At 48.5% G+C, this 16,815-nt stretch overlaps 1 protein-coding gene across 10 annotated transcripts in view; it reads right to left on the bottom strand.

Moving 5' to 3' along the window:
- The window catches only part of LOC8023850, a 104,400-nt gene that overhangs the window by 48,085 nt on the left and 39,500 nt on the right, over positions 1-16,815 (bottom strand). For 8 of the 10 annotated variants that reach the window (XM_040205442.3, XM_042287343.1, XM_042287348.1 and 5 more), the window contains 4 exons: positions 13,318-13,395; positions 11,602-11,703; positions 11,121-11,521; positions 6,853-6,934 (listed from right to left, as the gene is read on the bottom strand). In XM_040205442.3, the coding sequence (XP_040061376.2) occupies positions 6,853-6,934; positions 11,121-11,521; positions 11,602-11,703; positions 13,318-13,395 (663 nt within the window). Of the gene's footprint in view, positions 1-6,852; positions 6,935-11,120; positions 11,522-11,601; positions 11,704-13,317; positions 13,396-14,426; positions 15,012-16,815 lie in introns of those variants that run through there. The other 2 variants (XM_040205475.3, XM_042287341.1) reach the window with 2 other exon arrangements.

Raw genomic sequence — 16,815 nt, 5'->3', positions numbered from 1 at the left:
AAGACAGTGACAGGCTATTTATGCCTGCCACGGTTTTTATTTGTACAGTCGAAGCTCGTTAATTCGACTCTGACGGTTCCTCGAAAATAGATCGAATTATCGAAGAGTCGAATTATCGAATATCGATCAAAAACGAGTAACGACGTACGTCACGAGAAGCAGCGAAAAGCCAACCGCGACGACGGATTTTTATTTCGAAAAAAAACGCCGATATTTTCTGCTACCGCATTCCCGACAGACGCTTCGAAAAACAAATTTCCGCATATCCTCAATGTGCGGCCACATCGTCCCTTCGGTGTCTTCAAACGTTGCGAAGTTCGCAAGTACATCGAGCGCAGCGGATGCTTCGGCAGGAGATGGGCGTGGCGGCGGCTCTTCGGCGTCACTCTCGCAGCTGTCGTCCTCCTGACCCTCGGGATGCTGAACCGATGCGATGATTTCGTCGTCAGTCAATTGACCGTACACAAGCACTCCATCATCTATCGCAACGTAATCATCGAAACTAACGTTTTCGGGTAGAGCGGACATTAGAGCACTGCACTTTTCGTCAAAGTTTTCATCTTCAATTGTGGTTGCCGATGTTGTAGCCGATGCAGTTGCCGATGTACACGTAGTAGCCGATGCAGTCGTCGAACTCACGGTATTTCCATCACACGAGAAACCACAGTGACGAAAGCAGTTCGCGATGACCTGGCTTGGCATGTCCGTCCAAGCTTTAACAAGCATATGAATCCCCGCCAACAGAGTGACTTCATAGCGCTTACCCTGGTTGAGACGGAGCAATATTCTTGCCATGAGATGCTTGCGGTACAAGCCTTTCAGGTGTTTGATTATTCCTTGATCCATTGGTTGCAAGAGTGAGGTGGTTGCGGGTGGAAGGAAAATCAGGCGGATCATAGACAGCTCTGGCATTTTTGTGTGCGCACTGCAGTTGTCCGCTACTAACACGACCTTGCGCCCCTTGGACGCGAACTGGCGGTTCAATTTTTGAAGCCAATCTTGAAAGATCTCACGTGTCATCCACGCTTTTTTGTTGAAACGGTAGTCCATTAGAGCCGCGGGATGTTCCGAAAGCATTGTGGCGTCTTGGATTTCCCGATCACCAAAAGAGGCAGACGTTCCGTGCCTGTCATGTTGGCTGCCACGAGCACGGTCACCCGCTCTTTACTGCGTTTTCCCCCAGTGCAAGGATCCCCTTTGAACGTTATCGTTTTGTCGGGGAGAGCTTTGAAAAACAACGCCGTTTCGTCGCAATTGAATATGTCCTCGGGCGCATACTCCGCAAGAATACGTGCGAGCTCCGACGTCTTCCAGTTTTCACAGAAATCTCCATCCACATCGGCTCTTTCACCACACACGTGCTTAAAAATAAGAGAGTGCCTCTTTCTGAATCTTGCGAGCCATCCCTCGGAAGCACGGAATCCCTCGATGCCCAAACGTTCGCTGAACTGTTGAGCCTTTGCGCGAATCATGTCTCCAGTCATCGGAAGGTTGTGCGTTCTTACTTCTGTCACCCATTTGTAAACGGCTTCTTCGAGTTCTGGATGGGCTGCACTGCGAAGGCGTTTTCTTGAATTCACAAATTGCTCTTCTTCAAAAGCTTTCACGATTGCTGCTTCATTCCTAATGTAGGTAGCAAGCGTGCTTTTCTTGAGGTCATACTTTTCGGCAATTTCTTTTCTGGACAATTTTCCCTACCTAACTTCGTTGAGTATGTGAACTTTTGTTTTTAAATCATCCGAAGAGTACTTTCCTCGCTTTTCTTTCGACATTTTCCGGTATGAGCGTTAAATGCCGCGCACTCCAAAGAACAGAAACCAGAAACCGCGTAACAGCACGGTTCCTCTTCATCGCTCGCTCATTTTTCTCCAGTCTCCTTCTCCATCCTCCCGACGTTCTTTCTCACTTCATCGCTCACTCATTTCCATCTCGTTGCTCCCGTCTCCTTCCGCGCGCCTCCCCACGTGATCGGGCCGGTGCGCTCTGACTGGGTCTTACCTCGACTAATCAAATCGGCCCTTTCCTTTCTCCGGCGCGAGGCTGGCGAGGCGCCGGCGAAAGGGCGCCTGTCTGCGCGGGCGCTCTTTCGCGGAGCGCGCCCGGCTCGAGGCGCTGGGGGCGCCAACGGGCATCGCGCGTCTGTGGAGGTGGGGAGGCACTCACTTGATCGAATGACGTTTTAGCGAACGCCCACGTTTCATCGAACGACACTTTAGCGAATAGTCGGACGTTGCGAAGCGGCGTTTTCGGGTGGGCCAAGTGAGTTCATATTTTTGTAATGAGTTGCCGCAGACTGTCGCCGCGAAGCGGCGTAAAGTGCAGCGCGACGGATGGGTTAACGCGCGCCCCCGTTATTCGCTAAAACGACCATTCGCTCAAATGTCGCCGTTCGGTAAATGTCATTCGCTCTTGTGATATGGACCCGAGGCGCCGTTTTAACCTTGGCTTAAAAAATATTTCCTGGTTACGAAGATGCTGGCTCCCGGGACGAATTATCGGGTTGGGGATATTTATCAGATCGAAATACCGGGGTTTTCTGCCTATTGAAGCCTGTACATTTCTGACGTTGCTAAACGGAAGGATCGAATTAACGCGATGATCGAAATAACGGGAGTCGAACTAACGAGCTTCGACTGTACATGATACAGGAGAGCCCAACTACCCAGAACACAATTTTCCGCTCGAAATTTTTTCTTTCCGCCCAAAAACCGTCGATAGAAAACTGGCCGGTTTGAGTCATGCTCACTCTCTTCTCCAAGGTCACGAGCCATTTTACATGGTCTAGACACACACACCAAATATAATCAAACTTCAGGGTCATCGAAGGCACACACTCAATATTAAAAATAGAAAAAAATACGATATTACGTTTTTGTGGCTTCTAGAAAGCTAGATAGGTTGATTAAAAAAAAAAAAAGTTGCATTGAGAACTGGAAGCACTTTCTGCATTCTCTGCGTAATTCTGAACATGGCGTCGTGTCGCGGGAGTAGAGGGCTGGACGGTTTAACAAAGTGGAGTATGGGATGGAGGACGGGAATGGTACCTCTACTTCAGAACTGTTGTTCACGTACCGGCAAATCTGTCTACCTTCGAAAGAGAAATCGTTTACCAATAAGAGCAATTCGGATTTACCTCCTACGACACGCCCGACCACCAAGTTGATTCGCACAAAGATGTCGCCGAGTCGTCGCCCCTTCTCCCGGCTGAAGACATTGCATGCGCGGAAGTCTAGCACAAAGTGCTTGAATTCAACGTATTCTGCGCGACATGCCAGATTCTCGTCTGCTTCACACAACCGGAAAAACAAACGTTAAAAAAAAAGAAAAATACAACTCAGTCGGGTGCAGCCACATCCAGAAACCCTCTCCTCCTCTACATTTCTGCTTCGGCCCAGTTTCGGTTTCAAGCAGTTGCGTTTTTTGACTCTATTAAAAATATATGCGACGCTGTAGAAAAATATTGATTGGGTAGTCTCCTGACACCCTAATTATATCGCCTGGCTAAAAATAAAAAAAAAAATATTTTGGCTCCGGTCATGAACAAGGCTTTGCAGCACTAGCAAGATCAAATCTATGCATTGTCTGTGCCAGGTGCTCACTCATAACATTGTCACAATTACAGTCGCCAGCCGTTTTTTCGGACTCCGTTATTTCGGACTTGTTCTATATTTCGGACCTAAAGGCGGAACCGTGATTTACCCCATAGAAATAGTGTATATTCACGACCAATGTTTCGGACAGCTTGAAGTCAGAAAGTTGGATTATTCGGACGAAATCGTCGCGAGCGATCAGCTAGATCAGCGGAAAATACCATCCAGAAGTGGCCATTTTCAATTCTATGCTGGCTGCCAATGGATTGGCTTGGTTTGGCGGCGCTACTTGAGCACTCCCGAGTCCTACCGCTAGGTGACGCTATGCTAGCCCTTTTTTTTTTCCCCATTTAGCTGCACGTCATCATCATCATCATTATCATTTTGCTTTGTTTTTCGTTCCTTTGCATCGCCAGTCGCCATTTTGCGCCCGTGGATTTGCGCCTCTGATCTCGTTCGGACAACGCTGGCTTGGATGTCATGGCCCCATTTGTTCTTCTGCTACTTGACCATAACGCTAGAAAAGAAGGCAGCGATTCTCAAGCTAGCAGAAAGCTGTCGAACGGAAACGTAGGCGTAACCTGAACCAAGGCACAATTTACGGCTTTCCCACTTAGAAGTAATACAGGGTGAAACAAGGAGACGGCAGGCTCTTTAAATCGACCGGAAAATTCGGTTTCTTAACCCATCGCGCTACAACTTTCTGCAGCGTTGCCCATAGATGGTGCATTTTTGTTGTAAAATTTGCGAAGAGCGAACTTACCTGAGGAAAAAGTAAAGAAAGAAAAAGGCTTAGCTCCTATGGAAACGCAGCGACGCCACCGGTCTGCAAACAACGCGGCGCCGTTTCACACGGGAGAGAAGAGATGGCGCAACAAACGCCGCCAACGAACGAGCATACGGCACCGAGAGCAGGCCTTTTTAGCAGACAATCTTTTCGACTCAAAAGCGGCGCGCGTTCCGCAGGCGGCGACAGCCGCAGAAACAAAAAAGACAGGCGCGGTAACAGCAAGGAACTGCAGTTCCTTGTCTGCTAAAGAGCCGGCTCTCGGCGTCGTCTGCTCGTTCGTTGGCGGCAGTCGGCGTCGCGACCGCTTGCGCCATCTCTTGTCTCCCGTGCAAAACGGCGCCGCATTGTTTGCAGACCGGTGGCGTCGCTGCGCTTCCATAGGAGCTAAGCCTTTTTCTTTCTTTACTTTTTCCTCAGGTAAGTTCGCTCTTCGCAAATTTTACGAAAAAAATGCACCATCTGTGGGCAACGCTGCACAAAGTCGTAGCGCGATAGGTTAAGAAACCGAATTTTCCGGTCGATTTAAAGAGCCTGCCGTCTCCTTGTTTCACCCTGTAAAGGCAAGGTTTTCAATCTGCCGATTTTTCGGACTGCTCTATTATTCATACGTTTTTTCAGTCCCAGCGAAATCCGAATAATCGGTCGGCGACTGTAATTGGGTGGCTTGGCATTTTACCCACACGCTGCGCACATTGACTCTTTTCCCGACCGTGGAAACAGTAGATAAAAAAGCAATAAATTGAGCATGCTTAGAATGTAAGCTTGGCCAGCCCAATCGCGACGCTTCTTCATGCTCCCAAAGTTACTAGTAAATGTCTGTAGAACAAAAACAAAATCCTTTAAATTAACCAGACCCAGGGAAAAAAGCTTCAAATTATCACATATTGCCCACAGAATAGCGTGTAGGATTGCCGGGAATGCGCCCATGCTCCGAGCTAACCAAAAATTAAGATAAAGCAACTGGATTACCGAGAGTCAGTCATAGGTAGTAATGCGTTACTAGTAAAGGCCGGTTGACACTCTTGCGACCGAGAAAGACAGAGAGAGACCAGACCGGTTTCTAAGCCTCTTGCAATCTCTTAGGACCAGCTCCTCTGCGGCGCATCCGGTCCCAAGAAGTTGCAAGAGGCTTAAAAACCGGTCTGGTCTATCTCGGTCTTTCTTGGTCGCAAGAGTGTGAACGGCGCTTAACACGTTACTGTGATTTCGTTACTTTTTTGGTAACTTGCAACTGTAACGAGTTACTTCTTCAAAATGTAACTTGTAACTGTAGTTCTATTACTTTTTTGAGGTAACGATGAAAGTAACAATGTTATTTTTGTCGTTACTTTAAAGTTTTTTTTTAATAATATATTAATGAACGCGTACAATCTAGCTATTCATTGCACTTTCCAAATTGTCTGTTCCGACATTTTGAATGTCAAGTTGGCCTTTTCACAAACTTGTGAATACGTTCATTCTCACGAGGGACAACCTGAATATAGCCACGTGTCGATTTGATGGAAAAAAAAAATCTACTAGTTATCTTTATGCACGCGATTGTACTTTGTGACTGAACACTTGCATCATAGTAACTTCAAGCACTATCTATGTTGCAGTTTCTCTTTTTTCTGTGCAAACACTTTTTAATCGGGTGTATCAATTGCGAAACAAGAATACACGCAGAGGGAACTGCACATATTTCTTATTTTGATTAGCGTCATTACTCCGTACTGCGCATGTTTCGTGTTCGCCATCAAACGAAGGAAACAGAAGCAACTGCTGCTAGGCTACAATATAAAGTAAAAAGCATACTTTTTAATGTTACCCAATAAAACTTGGTGAGGGGTGTTTTCTAGTTTTTCCTAAATTTTTTTGTGTTGTAGAAAATTAACTGAAAAGTAACGTCGTTACTTTTTAAAAGTAACTGTAACGAGTTACTCTTTTTTTGCGATAACTGTAATGGAAACTTTGCTACTTTTTTCTGAAAGTAACTGAACTTACGCAAGACTGCCAAGAATCGACTATACATAAGCCATAGAGGAGAGAAGAATGCTGAAACCTCAGCAGCTGAACCAACTGAAGAGGTGCTGAATCCACCGCAATGTTCCCAGCAACCAAGCAAATTAGACACTCGTGTTTATATGGCGTAGGGTCAGTCTGCCTTTATGGTACGGCGACACTGGTTCGAGCTGCAAATGAGAAATTTAGCCAGTCCAGTACCGCTGCTAGCCTAAGATTTTTCACGTGCAACATGCAGTAGCGATACATGAATGCACACCGCTACGATGCTCATTCAGGTCGAAACGGGCGGAGGTGGGGATAGAATCCAGGATTTCTGGGTTCTGCAAAGACGAGCTCTCGTTCCACGAGCTCTGAGCCGCAACGTGCTCGCGCGATCGGCCACCGATCCCTCCCGACGACATTGCAGCTTCCAAGCACATACAGTCACACAAGTCAAACGTGAGCAATTGTGAGAAGGAGCATACATACCCATCGCAGTTTCTCCCGGAGGAAGGGGAAACATTCTCTCAGCGCTTTGAAGACCTGGCAGTATTGGGATGGACTTGGCAACCTTTGCAGGAAAAGAACGAAGGATGGTTACGCTTGCAAAGGTCCAGCCCCAAGCAGTGTCAACTGAGGGCCACTGGGGCCATTACATCACTCCCTGCAGGTAATGTAGTATACATTGATTAGCCAAAACATTATGACCACCCATCTAGCGTCGCCCACCTTTGGCATGCAAAACAGTTGCAACCCCTCCCGGCATGGATTCTACGAGTCCTTGGCAATTGCCTCGAGCAAGGTTGTACGAAATTTGCAAGCACAAGTCGCACAATCCCCGTAGATTACGAGAGGGTGGTTTGTGAGATTTGAACTGGCACCCTTATTACCTCCAAGATGTGCTCAATGGGATTGATTTCTAAGGAGTTAGGAGGCCTGGAAATCAACTGAAATTCAGTATCATGTTCTTCAATCCACATGGAGCATTGTCCTGTTAGAAGATAGAAGATTCCAGTTCGGTGGGTATAACAAGCCAGCAATGGGTGTAACTGGTCAGCAGTGATCCTGACGTCGCGATCTGCCCTTTGTCGAAGTCACTGAAATCTATGAAATGATGCCTTTTCCATAATGTGCACACCTACTGTAATTGACTTGATTTTCGCAAAAACCTAATTTTAGTGAATTTCCCGAATCGCCTGAAATACGCGAAAAATGAAATCTATATTGAGATCCCACCGCAACGCAAAAATTATAACCCGCAATTTATTCCAAAACTTCAGCTTCGACCTAAATTGCAAAATAGTGAGCCCGCGGAAAATAAGTTGTTTACAGTGGTCGACAAAGTGCTGCCTCTGTATTTACAGCAGTCGTTATCTATCATCTCCACCCAAAGATGGCAGAAGACGCGTATGGTGCATCAGCTAGGTGCACTAATTCCCACAAAGTAGGGGTGGTCATAATCTTTCGGCTGATCAGTGTATTGACCCCATCTGGTATACTACTCCAGGAACTTGCAACGTTCGGAAAATACAAAGGGGAAAAAAATACACACTTCGCACAACACAAGTTAGTCACGTGCACCTCCATTGCACAACAAAGCAAAAACAAACAAACCGGATTACTAAGTACTAAAAATTTTGGACCTCATCATTTTGTTCAAACGGAAAGCCTCTACTGGAAAACCCAGAAAACGTGATGCATCACGTGATGCCAGTGGCATCACAAAATCACTAGTATCAAATGAATGCCGGAAAAGCTCACTTCAGCACTCGCTTAGCAGCAAAAACAAATATTTTGTTTTCTAGACAGCCTGTTTACGCCTGCCAGTGACGTAATGCAACTGGAAAGCACGGGGAATTTGAATGTTCCCTTTGGCATTTTCCTCATTTGCCGTTTTCTCAAGAGATATTTCAAATTTAAAGATACTAAACAGCATGCCAGGAAGAACAAAGTCCAAGGTATCCAGAAAATGTAACTAGTTCGGGAAACCATGATTTTACTTGACACTGACATTCTGACGTCACATGACACCATTATGTCACATAACAGCATGACGTCGTGTGAACAATGACATGACATCATGATTTCATTTGACATTATATCGCATGAGAGGTGAGGTGACACCGCGACAGGACGACACCACGACATTGTGACGTCACATGACACCATGATGTCACATGAACAATGACATAACACCATGATGTCAATAATTATGTCATTGGACTTAACATGACACTGATGTCATATGACACCATGACATCATATGCCACTGACATCACACAACACCATGATGTTCTGTGACGTCACAGAACATGACACCATGATATCAATCATTATAGCATGTGATACATGATGTCACGAGACACTAAAGGCCCGTTCACACTCTTGCGACCGAGTACGACTGAGAGAGACGAGATCTCTTAGAACTTCTTAAATGTTTTTAGAATGAGGGAACACACTGACATTGTGGCGCCATCTATGCGGTGACCCTGGAACTGCATTTCACAAGAGCGAAGGTTTTGCGGGATTTTCGAGGTCAAATGTGCGTAAAACCCATAGAAAGGCTCGTTTATAACATTGACAAAAGTGTTTCGAGCCAAGAAAGAAAGGATAATGCGCGAGAAATAAAAAAAATATGCCGGACCGCCGAGTTTACACTGCTTCCCAATACATGGCGCCAGTGTGTTCTCTGGTTTAAGAAGTTTTAAGGAACCCAGGTTTAAGAGGTCGCAAGAGTGTGAACGGGCCTTTAGCTTCATGTGGCAGAGGCCATGAGGTCAAACCAACAGCTTCGCTCCACTGCCCACACTCCCTCCCATGGAATGCTACGGCGTGACCAACACACACGAGTAAGGTCCGTGGAGAGATCCCACATAAAGCCAGAACTTTAAAATCGTCAGAGTACATCTTCAAAGACACAGGGTAGTGCAGCATGTGGGAAGCTTACAGTATGGATGGATGGTAATGGCTATACCCTTTGTGATGGGCGGCAGCTGTGCCACCTAGCCTAACATAAAATTTGTATAAATTTTGTTCTAACACAACCCTCCCTCTCTTTACATGTTCCCATTGTTTATTTTTATCTGTATTTTCACCACTCCCCAGATCTTTTCCACCAATTGTCCATTGTCCTCTCAGTTACCGCAATTCTTTCTCTATCCATTCGTCCATCCACGTCTGGAAATCCAGTTGCCCCCCCCCAAATCCGCAGTCATCCCCCCTAAGAGGATGGAATGAACCCCCACAAGCACCTTAAAATTATATGTTCTATAGTTTCCCTTTCGCGGTAGCATATGTCGCATAGAATGTCAATTTCCTGGAATTTATGCTTTTGTTCTTAGCACCCCCATTCTAGCATAAACAGCAATGAGCTTCCCAATGAATTATTGTACAACTGTTCCTTATTTATTTCTTGCTTTTGTGGCCTGTATATTGTTAAAGCTGATTTCCCCTGCGATCTCTCTTCCCACAATGTCCTTCAAGTTTCCTTTACTCCCTTTTCTATGGATATGCTCCGATTGGCCCCATCTCGTTGAATGTAAATAAATCCCAGCTGGCGGGTTCTGTTTGTCCACCTACCTTTTAGACTTTTCATATATAGATACTTGTACACTTTCGCTGCCCACCGTGTATCCTCAATTTCAGCTAGTATTTGTTCAAATTTTGCTTTACTGATCGCTTCTCTACTCTCGAAAGATGCCCAACCCATATCCCCCTGTACTCCCTCATTTGGTGAATTCCCATGTGCCCCCAATGCCAACCCACCCACACTCCTTTGCTGTATCTCTAAACCTACCTGGATTTCTGACCTCATACACAATACTGCATTCCCAAATGACAGTCCTGGCACCATGACTCCCTTCCTTACGGCCCCAACGACTTCATATCTATTATAGTTCCAGAGCGCCCCGCATTTCATAATAGCTGAATCCCGTTTGCCCTTCTTTATTACATTATCTTTGTGTCCTCTTCAATACTTTCTTCCCTCATTTAACCACACTCCCAGATATTTGTATTTTTCTATCTGTTCTACCAACTGTGTCCTGTATCTCCAGGGGTTCCCCCTTCCTGTCGTTGAAAACTATTATACTTGACTTGTCGCTACTGAAGTTCAGGTCTACACTGTCCCCTACCCCGCTGCAAATCCTAATGGACCTTTTCCGAGAAGCGTTCTGCGTACGCACGAGTGCCCGATGCCAAGCAGCGGATGTCGGCACGAGAAATCGAGGAAATTCGGAAGGAGGCTGTGGATCAGCAAGTATAACACGCAATTGCAGCATATATATAATTGTGCTACACAAAAAAAAGAGAGTGGACTGAAAGAAAAACAGAACGTTTAGGTGGACGCCACCAATGCCCCTCTTTAAAGTCGCGTTGGGCATGCGTCGCAGCTCAGAGAGCGAAGAAACTGGTAGCGTAGCTTCCATTATCGATTGGTAGCGCAGGCAAGTCACTTCCTCGATTCTTAGTTTGTGTAGCCACCGCATGGTGCCATTGGTATGTGGAAAAGGTCCATTAGTTCCTGTATTATCTCAAGACTTTCTGATAGGAGTACAATGTCGTCTACATATATTAACCCTGGCAATATCTGATTTACTTTATGTCCCTCCTCCATCAAAGTCAGGTCAAAACTTACTGTGCACCCCTTTTATCTTTTTTCCATCCCCCTGAGGTATATCATAAAGAGCAGGGGAAACAATGGGCAACCCTGTCTAAGTCCTCTTTTTATTGCTGCTGGTCTTGTAGTTTCGGCTTACCCCAACCCCCCATCGTACTTGGAGATGTCCCTCACGATGGCATCGATGATCTGCGTCTTGAGCGTCGTCCGCCCGCGCTTGTAGAAGGACGGGTCCTCCCTCAACAGGGCATTGTGCAGCTCTGGAGAAAACTGGGGCAGCGAGTATACCTTCGGCCACCCCTTGGACCTCCCCGCAACACCAGGAGCAACCGGCTTGCCCAGCTTATCCATGTCCGATCTGTGAACGGCTGGCTTGGAAACGCCCGATTCTGGGGCAATTCCCGGACAAGAAACCGGTTTGGGAGAAAATCCTCTATGAAGAGCCGGCTCGGGCGAAGTCCGTTGAGAAAGATCCCGTTCGAAGACTGGTTCGGCAGCGTCAGGCTCGGGAAATTCCGGTTCTGGCACGCCCGGTTCCACCTTGATGAAGGGTGAAATGAATAAAGTTGACAAGCACTCGAGCAATTTGAGCTCGTCGCGGCAAGACGAACATGCCTAACCTGTCGTCTGCTTTCTTTCTCCGTTTTTTTGTCGCTCTTCCCCTTGGGACCACCGATCCCGGCATTCAGGATTTGGCGCGCTCTGCTCCCGCTTTCACTCCCCTGCTTGGCACATATGGATATGTGTCGAAGGATGGCCCAGATCTTCTAAAACACTGCCTTAACTGGAAGAACAGTTCACTCAGGGCAGGAGTGGCTGAGGAAATTTAGTGGCTTGAGGAGCCCTCGAAGGAACTCTGGGGAACCCCCGGGGTTCCCGTGAGCCCGATTTGAGAATCCATGGACCAGCCCAAACTGAGGGTCACAAGAACGAAATTGCGCGGACGATTACGGGTCGTGACGCGAATGAACGGTGTCAGCTGGTGGGACATTTCAAAGGTATTGCGTCGTGATTGACTGACAACTCCGGCGATTTTGTAGCACGTGGCATCCAGTGTAAACTACAACCGATCACACGTGGTACTGCTATAGTCCGTTACAGGTTGAGAAGGTAGTGGCAAATGCCCCTCAAAGGCAATGATATATCCCTCCGCCACCTCCGCATCCAATAGCTTTCCATCGTTTCCGTGACTTCGCGGCCAATGCATGAGGAGGGTCTTGCCTTTTTGTACATATTTGCTTCATCTTTCGACTTTGACTTAGCATTGTGGAAGCCACGAGAGGGAGATTAGAGTTTTCCACCTCCGATGAAAACACAAATACGACTTTCGGGGATTAGCTTCCCCTCCGATGGATACAAAGGCTGCTTTGAGGGGCTCGGTTCCCCCTCCAAAGAAAACAAAGGTTGCTTTCTTAAAAAGGGGGATCGGAGACAAGTTGGAATCCATTGAAGCGGAACAAGGGGCGTTTCCAGTGAACTCTTCTTTCGACTGCGGAGAGGTTTGAAATGGGTGCATCACGCTTGTGGGAGGAGCTTCTCCTACCTTCTTGAGTTGTAACCGACTATGGCACCAAACACGTTCTCCAAACGCGCCGCACAAATTACTTGTTCGCAACGGTGTGTCCATTCTTTGCTCATTAACGCTTTCTTCTACGTCAGGGGTTCTCAAACTGGGTTCCGGGGAACACGGGTTCCACGAGCTGGTCTCATGGGTTCCGCGAACACTTATATTGCAACCCCCTCCCCCTCTCCCTCCCCTCCCCCTCTCCCTCCCCTCCCCCTCCCCCCCCCCCATGCCGCAGGCTGCGAGGCAGGACCATGCAAAGCACCTTCATCTCACTTTGCACTGACATCGCGATTGATATGGTGGACATATATGGGAAACAACACAAGCAAAATTGCCTACAAATGTGCATCTGTTGCTTGTCGGTCGGAAAATATGGAGGGGGGGGGGGGGGAGAGTGTTCCGTGGCAGTTTTTGAGGCTTCCTGGGGTTTTGTGAGACCAAAAGGTTTGAGAACCCCTGTTCTACGTGCCGCTCGACGTTTGAGCGCAGCATAATCTTGACGTCGAATGCGTTCCCTCCTAACACACAGGTGAGAACGTCGTCGGCGCCTACACGACGACAACATCCTCTCTCACGGGCACGTTTACGCCATCGTATGCTTTGCTTGCGCGCAAAGGCTCAGAGCGCCGAAGCAGACACCAGAAGGAGAGAAAGAGCAGGTGGCAAGAAGCGCGATCGCACGACCCCCAGCGCAATCGCTATCGGCCAAACGCGCTGTGCCTCAACCGCGACTGCTTTCAGCGAAATGGCGAGGTTATTGCTGTCGTACTTGCGCCTTCCCAGAGGTGGAAACCAGCAGCAGCCTCTCCTTCTTCACTTTGTGTTTGACCGCCTTGCTGATCCCGAACTGCAACAACAGTACCGAAAGGAACAGCTGGAGAGAGAGGGGGACAGTACAGCATGCACTTCAAAAAGATGTATGATTCTCATATTGCAAAAATAAACTGCACATCGGCAAACTCTCACTCTCCGACCAAATGTAGAGCTTTTGGTCCGAACCAGCGGCCGAAGTTTCGGGCCTAACCGTCCTCTTATTCCAAAGTCGCGAGTGATTTTCGGATAATTAGAATGAGAAATTGGGGCCGATTCCCAATAGTAGACGCCATTCAGCTCTACGTATTTGTGGGGGTCGTTGGCCGCTGCTTTCCCTTTGAAGATTTCCAGAAATTACAATATTTTTCACCAGATAACGGCAAGCTCTGGAATTTTGGCATCTGGTGGACAGCTAGCGCTATATTTAGCAATGAATAGTTTATTTTTACGAAAAACAACAACAACAACAGCAGTAAATTGTTTTTAGGGGACAACCTGTATACTCTTGGGTAGAGGACACTAATTAGGAAGGTCAACTTTTAAGTTCCTGCTTTAAAATGAATACGCGACAGACAGTATTTGTGTGGGAAGGGGGGGGAGCGTTAAAAAGCATGACACGCTTTGAAAGTTTAGAGCTCGACTTGACTGATGGTTTAGGGATTCAGGACTCCAAGAAGGACTTCAAGGATCCCAAAGGACCCCCATTTGCAAACCATTGGTCTATTGTTAGAAAAATATTACGGCGTCCATTTCTTTTTTTTTTTTTTTTGTTAGGTGCAAAGCAGAATGTTTGAAAAGTGAAACTGTGAAGAATATTTTGTAAAAAGTAGTTTATTTCTACAGTAACCATGTTCTGCAAAATCAAACAGCTATTACGCCTTCTGTGTATTTAATAGTTGAAAAATATTTAATTAAATATATTGATAAAGTAAAAAAAACAACCAAAGGTGCATTCCTAATTAAGTTTTAGTCAGGAAAAACAAAGATTGAGTGTTTTCTTTAGGCCCATTTTCAAATGATAGGTTAATTAAACTTATACTAAAAAAGCAGAAGGAAGAAAATTACATTCCAAGCATCCAGTGTGACAGTATGTAGCACCCCTCCAGCCCGCCCGTCTGTGGCCGGCAGGCTCGGCGGGCAACATTGGTCACCGCGCCGAATAAATGCCGTGGAGCGCACGCCGCCCCGGTCAGTCATCGTCTACCCTCACAACCAGGCTGCATGTCGTCTCTTCTTGGCGGGTGCTTCGGCCCCCTTCGTCCACGTTCTAGAAGGATCGTGACACTGGCGGCGAGGAAACGTGGCACTGGAGGCGACCAACGTGCACGGTTCGGCCCACGCCGCCGAGAGAGTCGGATCTCCGCCCCCCGCTCCTGTCGCCATGCCGCTGTACGAAAGGCTGGAGCCGTTCGAGGGAGATGGGTCCACCTGGCCAGTCTAGGAAGAACAAGTCCATGTGTTCTTCTGGGCAAACGACACGCCCGAGGCGAAACAGCGGGACATCTTCTTGGCCAGCCGCAGAACTCGCGTCTTCAGTCTCCTGCTCGACCTCCTCAAGCTGGCCACACCGCACGTGAACACGCTGGGAGAGCTGCTCGCCACGCTGCGCTCGCCCTTCAGCCCGGCACCGTCCACGCTTATGAAGCGGTTCCATTTCAACAACCGGAGCCACCGGGACGGGGAGACCCTCGGGCAGTTCGACGCTGCGCTACGAGGTGACCAGTTGGACTCGCTACTCCGGGACCGGTTCGTCTGTGGCATCAACAACCCCGCCATGCAGACGCGACTCCTGGAGCTCCCCGACCCCTCGCTGGACGACGCAGTGAAGGCAGCGCAGGCGATGGAAGCAGCAGCTAAGGACGCCAGCGAGATTGCGCGTGCGGCCAGCTCACCGTCAACGGAAGCGGCGGTAAACAAGATGGCGGCAAGGAGCGGTGCCTGCAGCCGCTGCGGTGCTGCCCACTCCCCCTCACAGCGCCAGTTCGTCCAAGCACAATGCTTCACGTGCGGGAGAACTGGGCACCTCGCACGTGTCTGCCGAGGGAGGAGGACGAGCGGCAGCCAAGAGCAGCAGCAGGAGCCTGGTTCAAGCCCGGGTTCCAGCCAAGCCCACGGCCAATGTGGCCGTCGCAAGACAAAACAACAAAACGCTGAAACAGATGATGCGAATCACCACCTCATCTGGAGAGAATTGGGCTGATGTTTCGCCCCATATAATGTTCTGCTACAGTATAGACCACTTACAACGTAACCGCTTATAGTGCAGGACCGGGTGTAACGCGGTTTTTTTAAACCACCGGTTCGCCTCCCATAGAACTCCATGTAATTACATACCGCTTAAAACGCAGGCGCGCGAAGGGAAATACCGGTTATAGTGCGGTTTCTGGCACAGCCCGCCGACCGCGCCAACGACCGGAGCAGCGAGCACGCTTGCCTGCGCGACACTAGATAACGACGCTGACGGCGCGAGCCGCAAGCGTTGCGCAAGCGGCACTCGCGGTGCAAGGAGGTTGCTTGAAGAAGCGGGAGAAGCGAATAGCATCTTCGATCAACTCGCACCGGAATCGCCCTGAAACCAGCACAGTGCACAGCGCTCCTCGGTCGTGCAGCGCGATGTCGGTGCATCATCGAGGACAAACTGCGCCGCGCCGGTGTACCGCGGCGAGCTCCACCTTGCGTCACTTTGCGTTTTGTTCGTTTATTTTGCGTAGGTCAGCGCACGGTGCCCGTCTGCTGTCAATTTCTTTTATTTTTTTACTCGCGGATTTGACGGTCCCACAGAAATAAACATCGTGGACGTGATTGTCGATGGGGTCACGAAGCGGGTGACAATTCCACATGTATATGTTGGCCATCATTATTAGTTCAAGAAAACGAAACACCAGATAATAGCCGTACCTCGCTGTCATTGAAACGCCTCGCGCCGCTTTCCACGAAGTTCGTGCTTTTCGGGCGCTCCTTGCCACCGCAGCAATCGCCAGTAATCGCGGCGATGGTGAGAAGCTCGTCGTCTCGCCGTCAGAAGACCCGAGGAAATCATCTAGTGCAGCTGCGAGGAGTGTTCGTTTTTGCAAGATCGCCATCTCGATAGTCTGCGCGTCTGCTACTCCCGCCATCTTCTCGATTCCCGCTCCTGGCCGCAATGCCTGATGGGACTGCCCCCCGGCGCACCGCCGATTTTCTTGGTGCACGTTGGGGCAACGAAAAGCCGCGCCGGGAGGGTGCGCTTCGTTGATCGAGGATGTACGGTGCGCACCGGTGCACTTGATCGAAGATGAAGGGGCGCACCTCAGTGCCCCGGTGCGCACCGGTGCGGATGATCGAGGATGCTAGAAGAGAGAGGCTTCAGTTGCCCTAACGACGGAGGGACGCACGCACGTGTCATTCACGTGCGTGCGTCCCTCCGCTGCGTTAGAAACCAACAACCGCAACGACAGACCCTAGTGTAGAGATC

This window comes from Ixodes scapularis, unplaced genomic scaffold (genome assembly GCF_016920785.2).
Source record: "Ixodes scapularis isolate PalLabHiFi unplaced genomic scaffold, ASM1692078v2 PGA_scaffold10__122_contigs__length_95168666, whole genome shotgun sequence".
Lineage (NCBI taxonomy): Eukaryota > Metazoa > Arthropoda > Arachnida > Ixodida > Ixodidae > Ixodes > Ixodes scapularis.
This window is presented reverse-complemented; position numbering and strand designations above follow the sequence as displayed.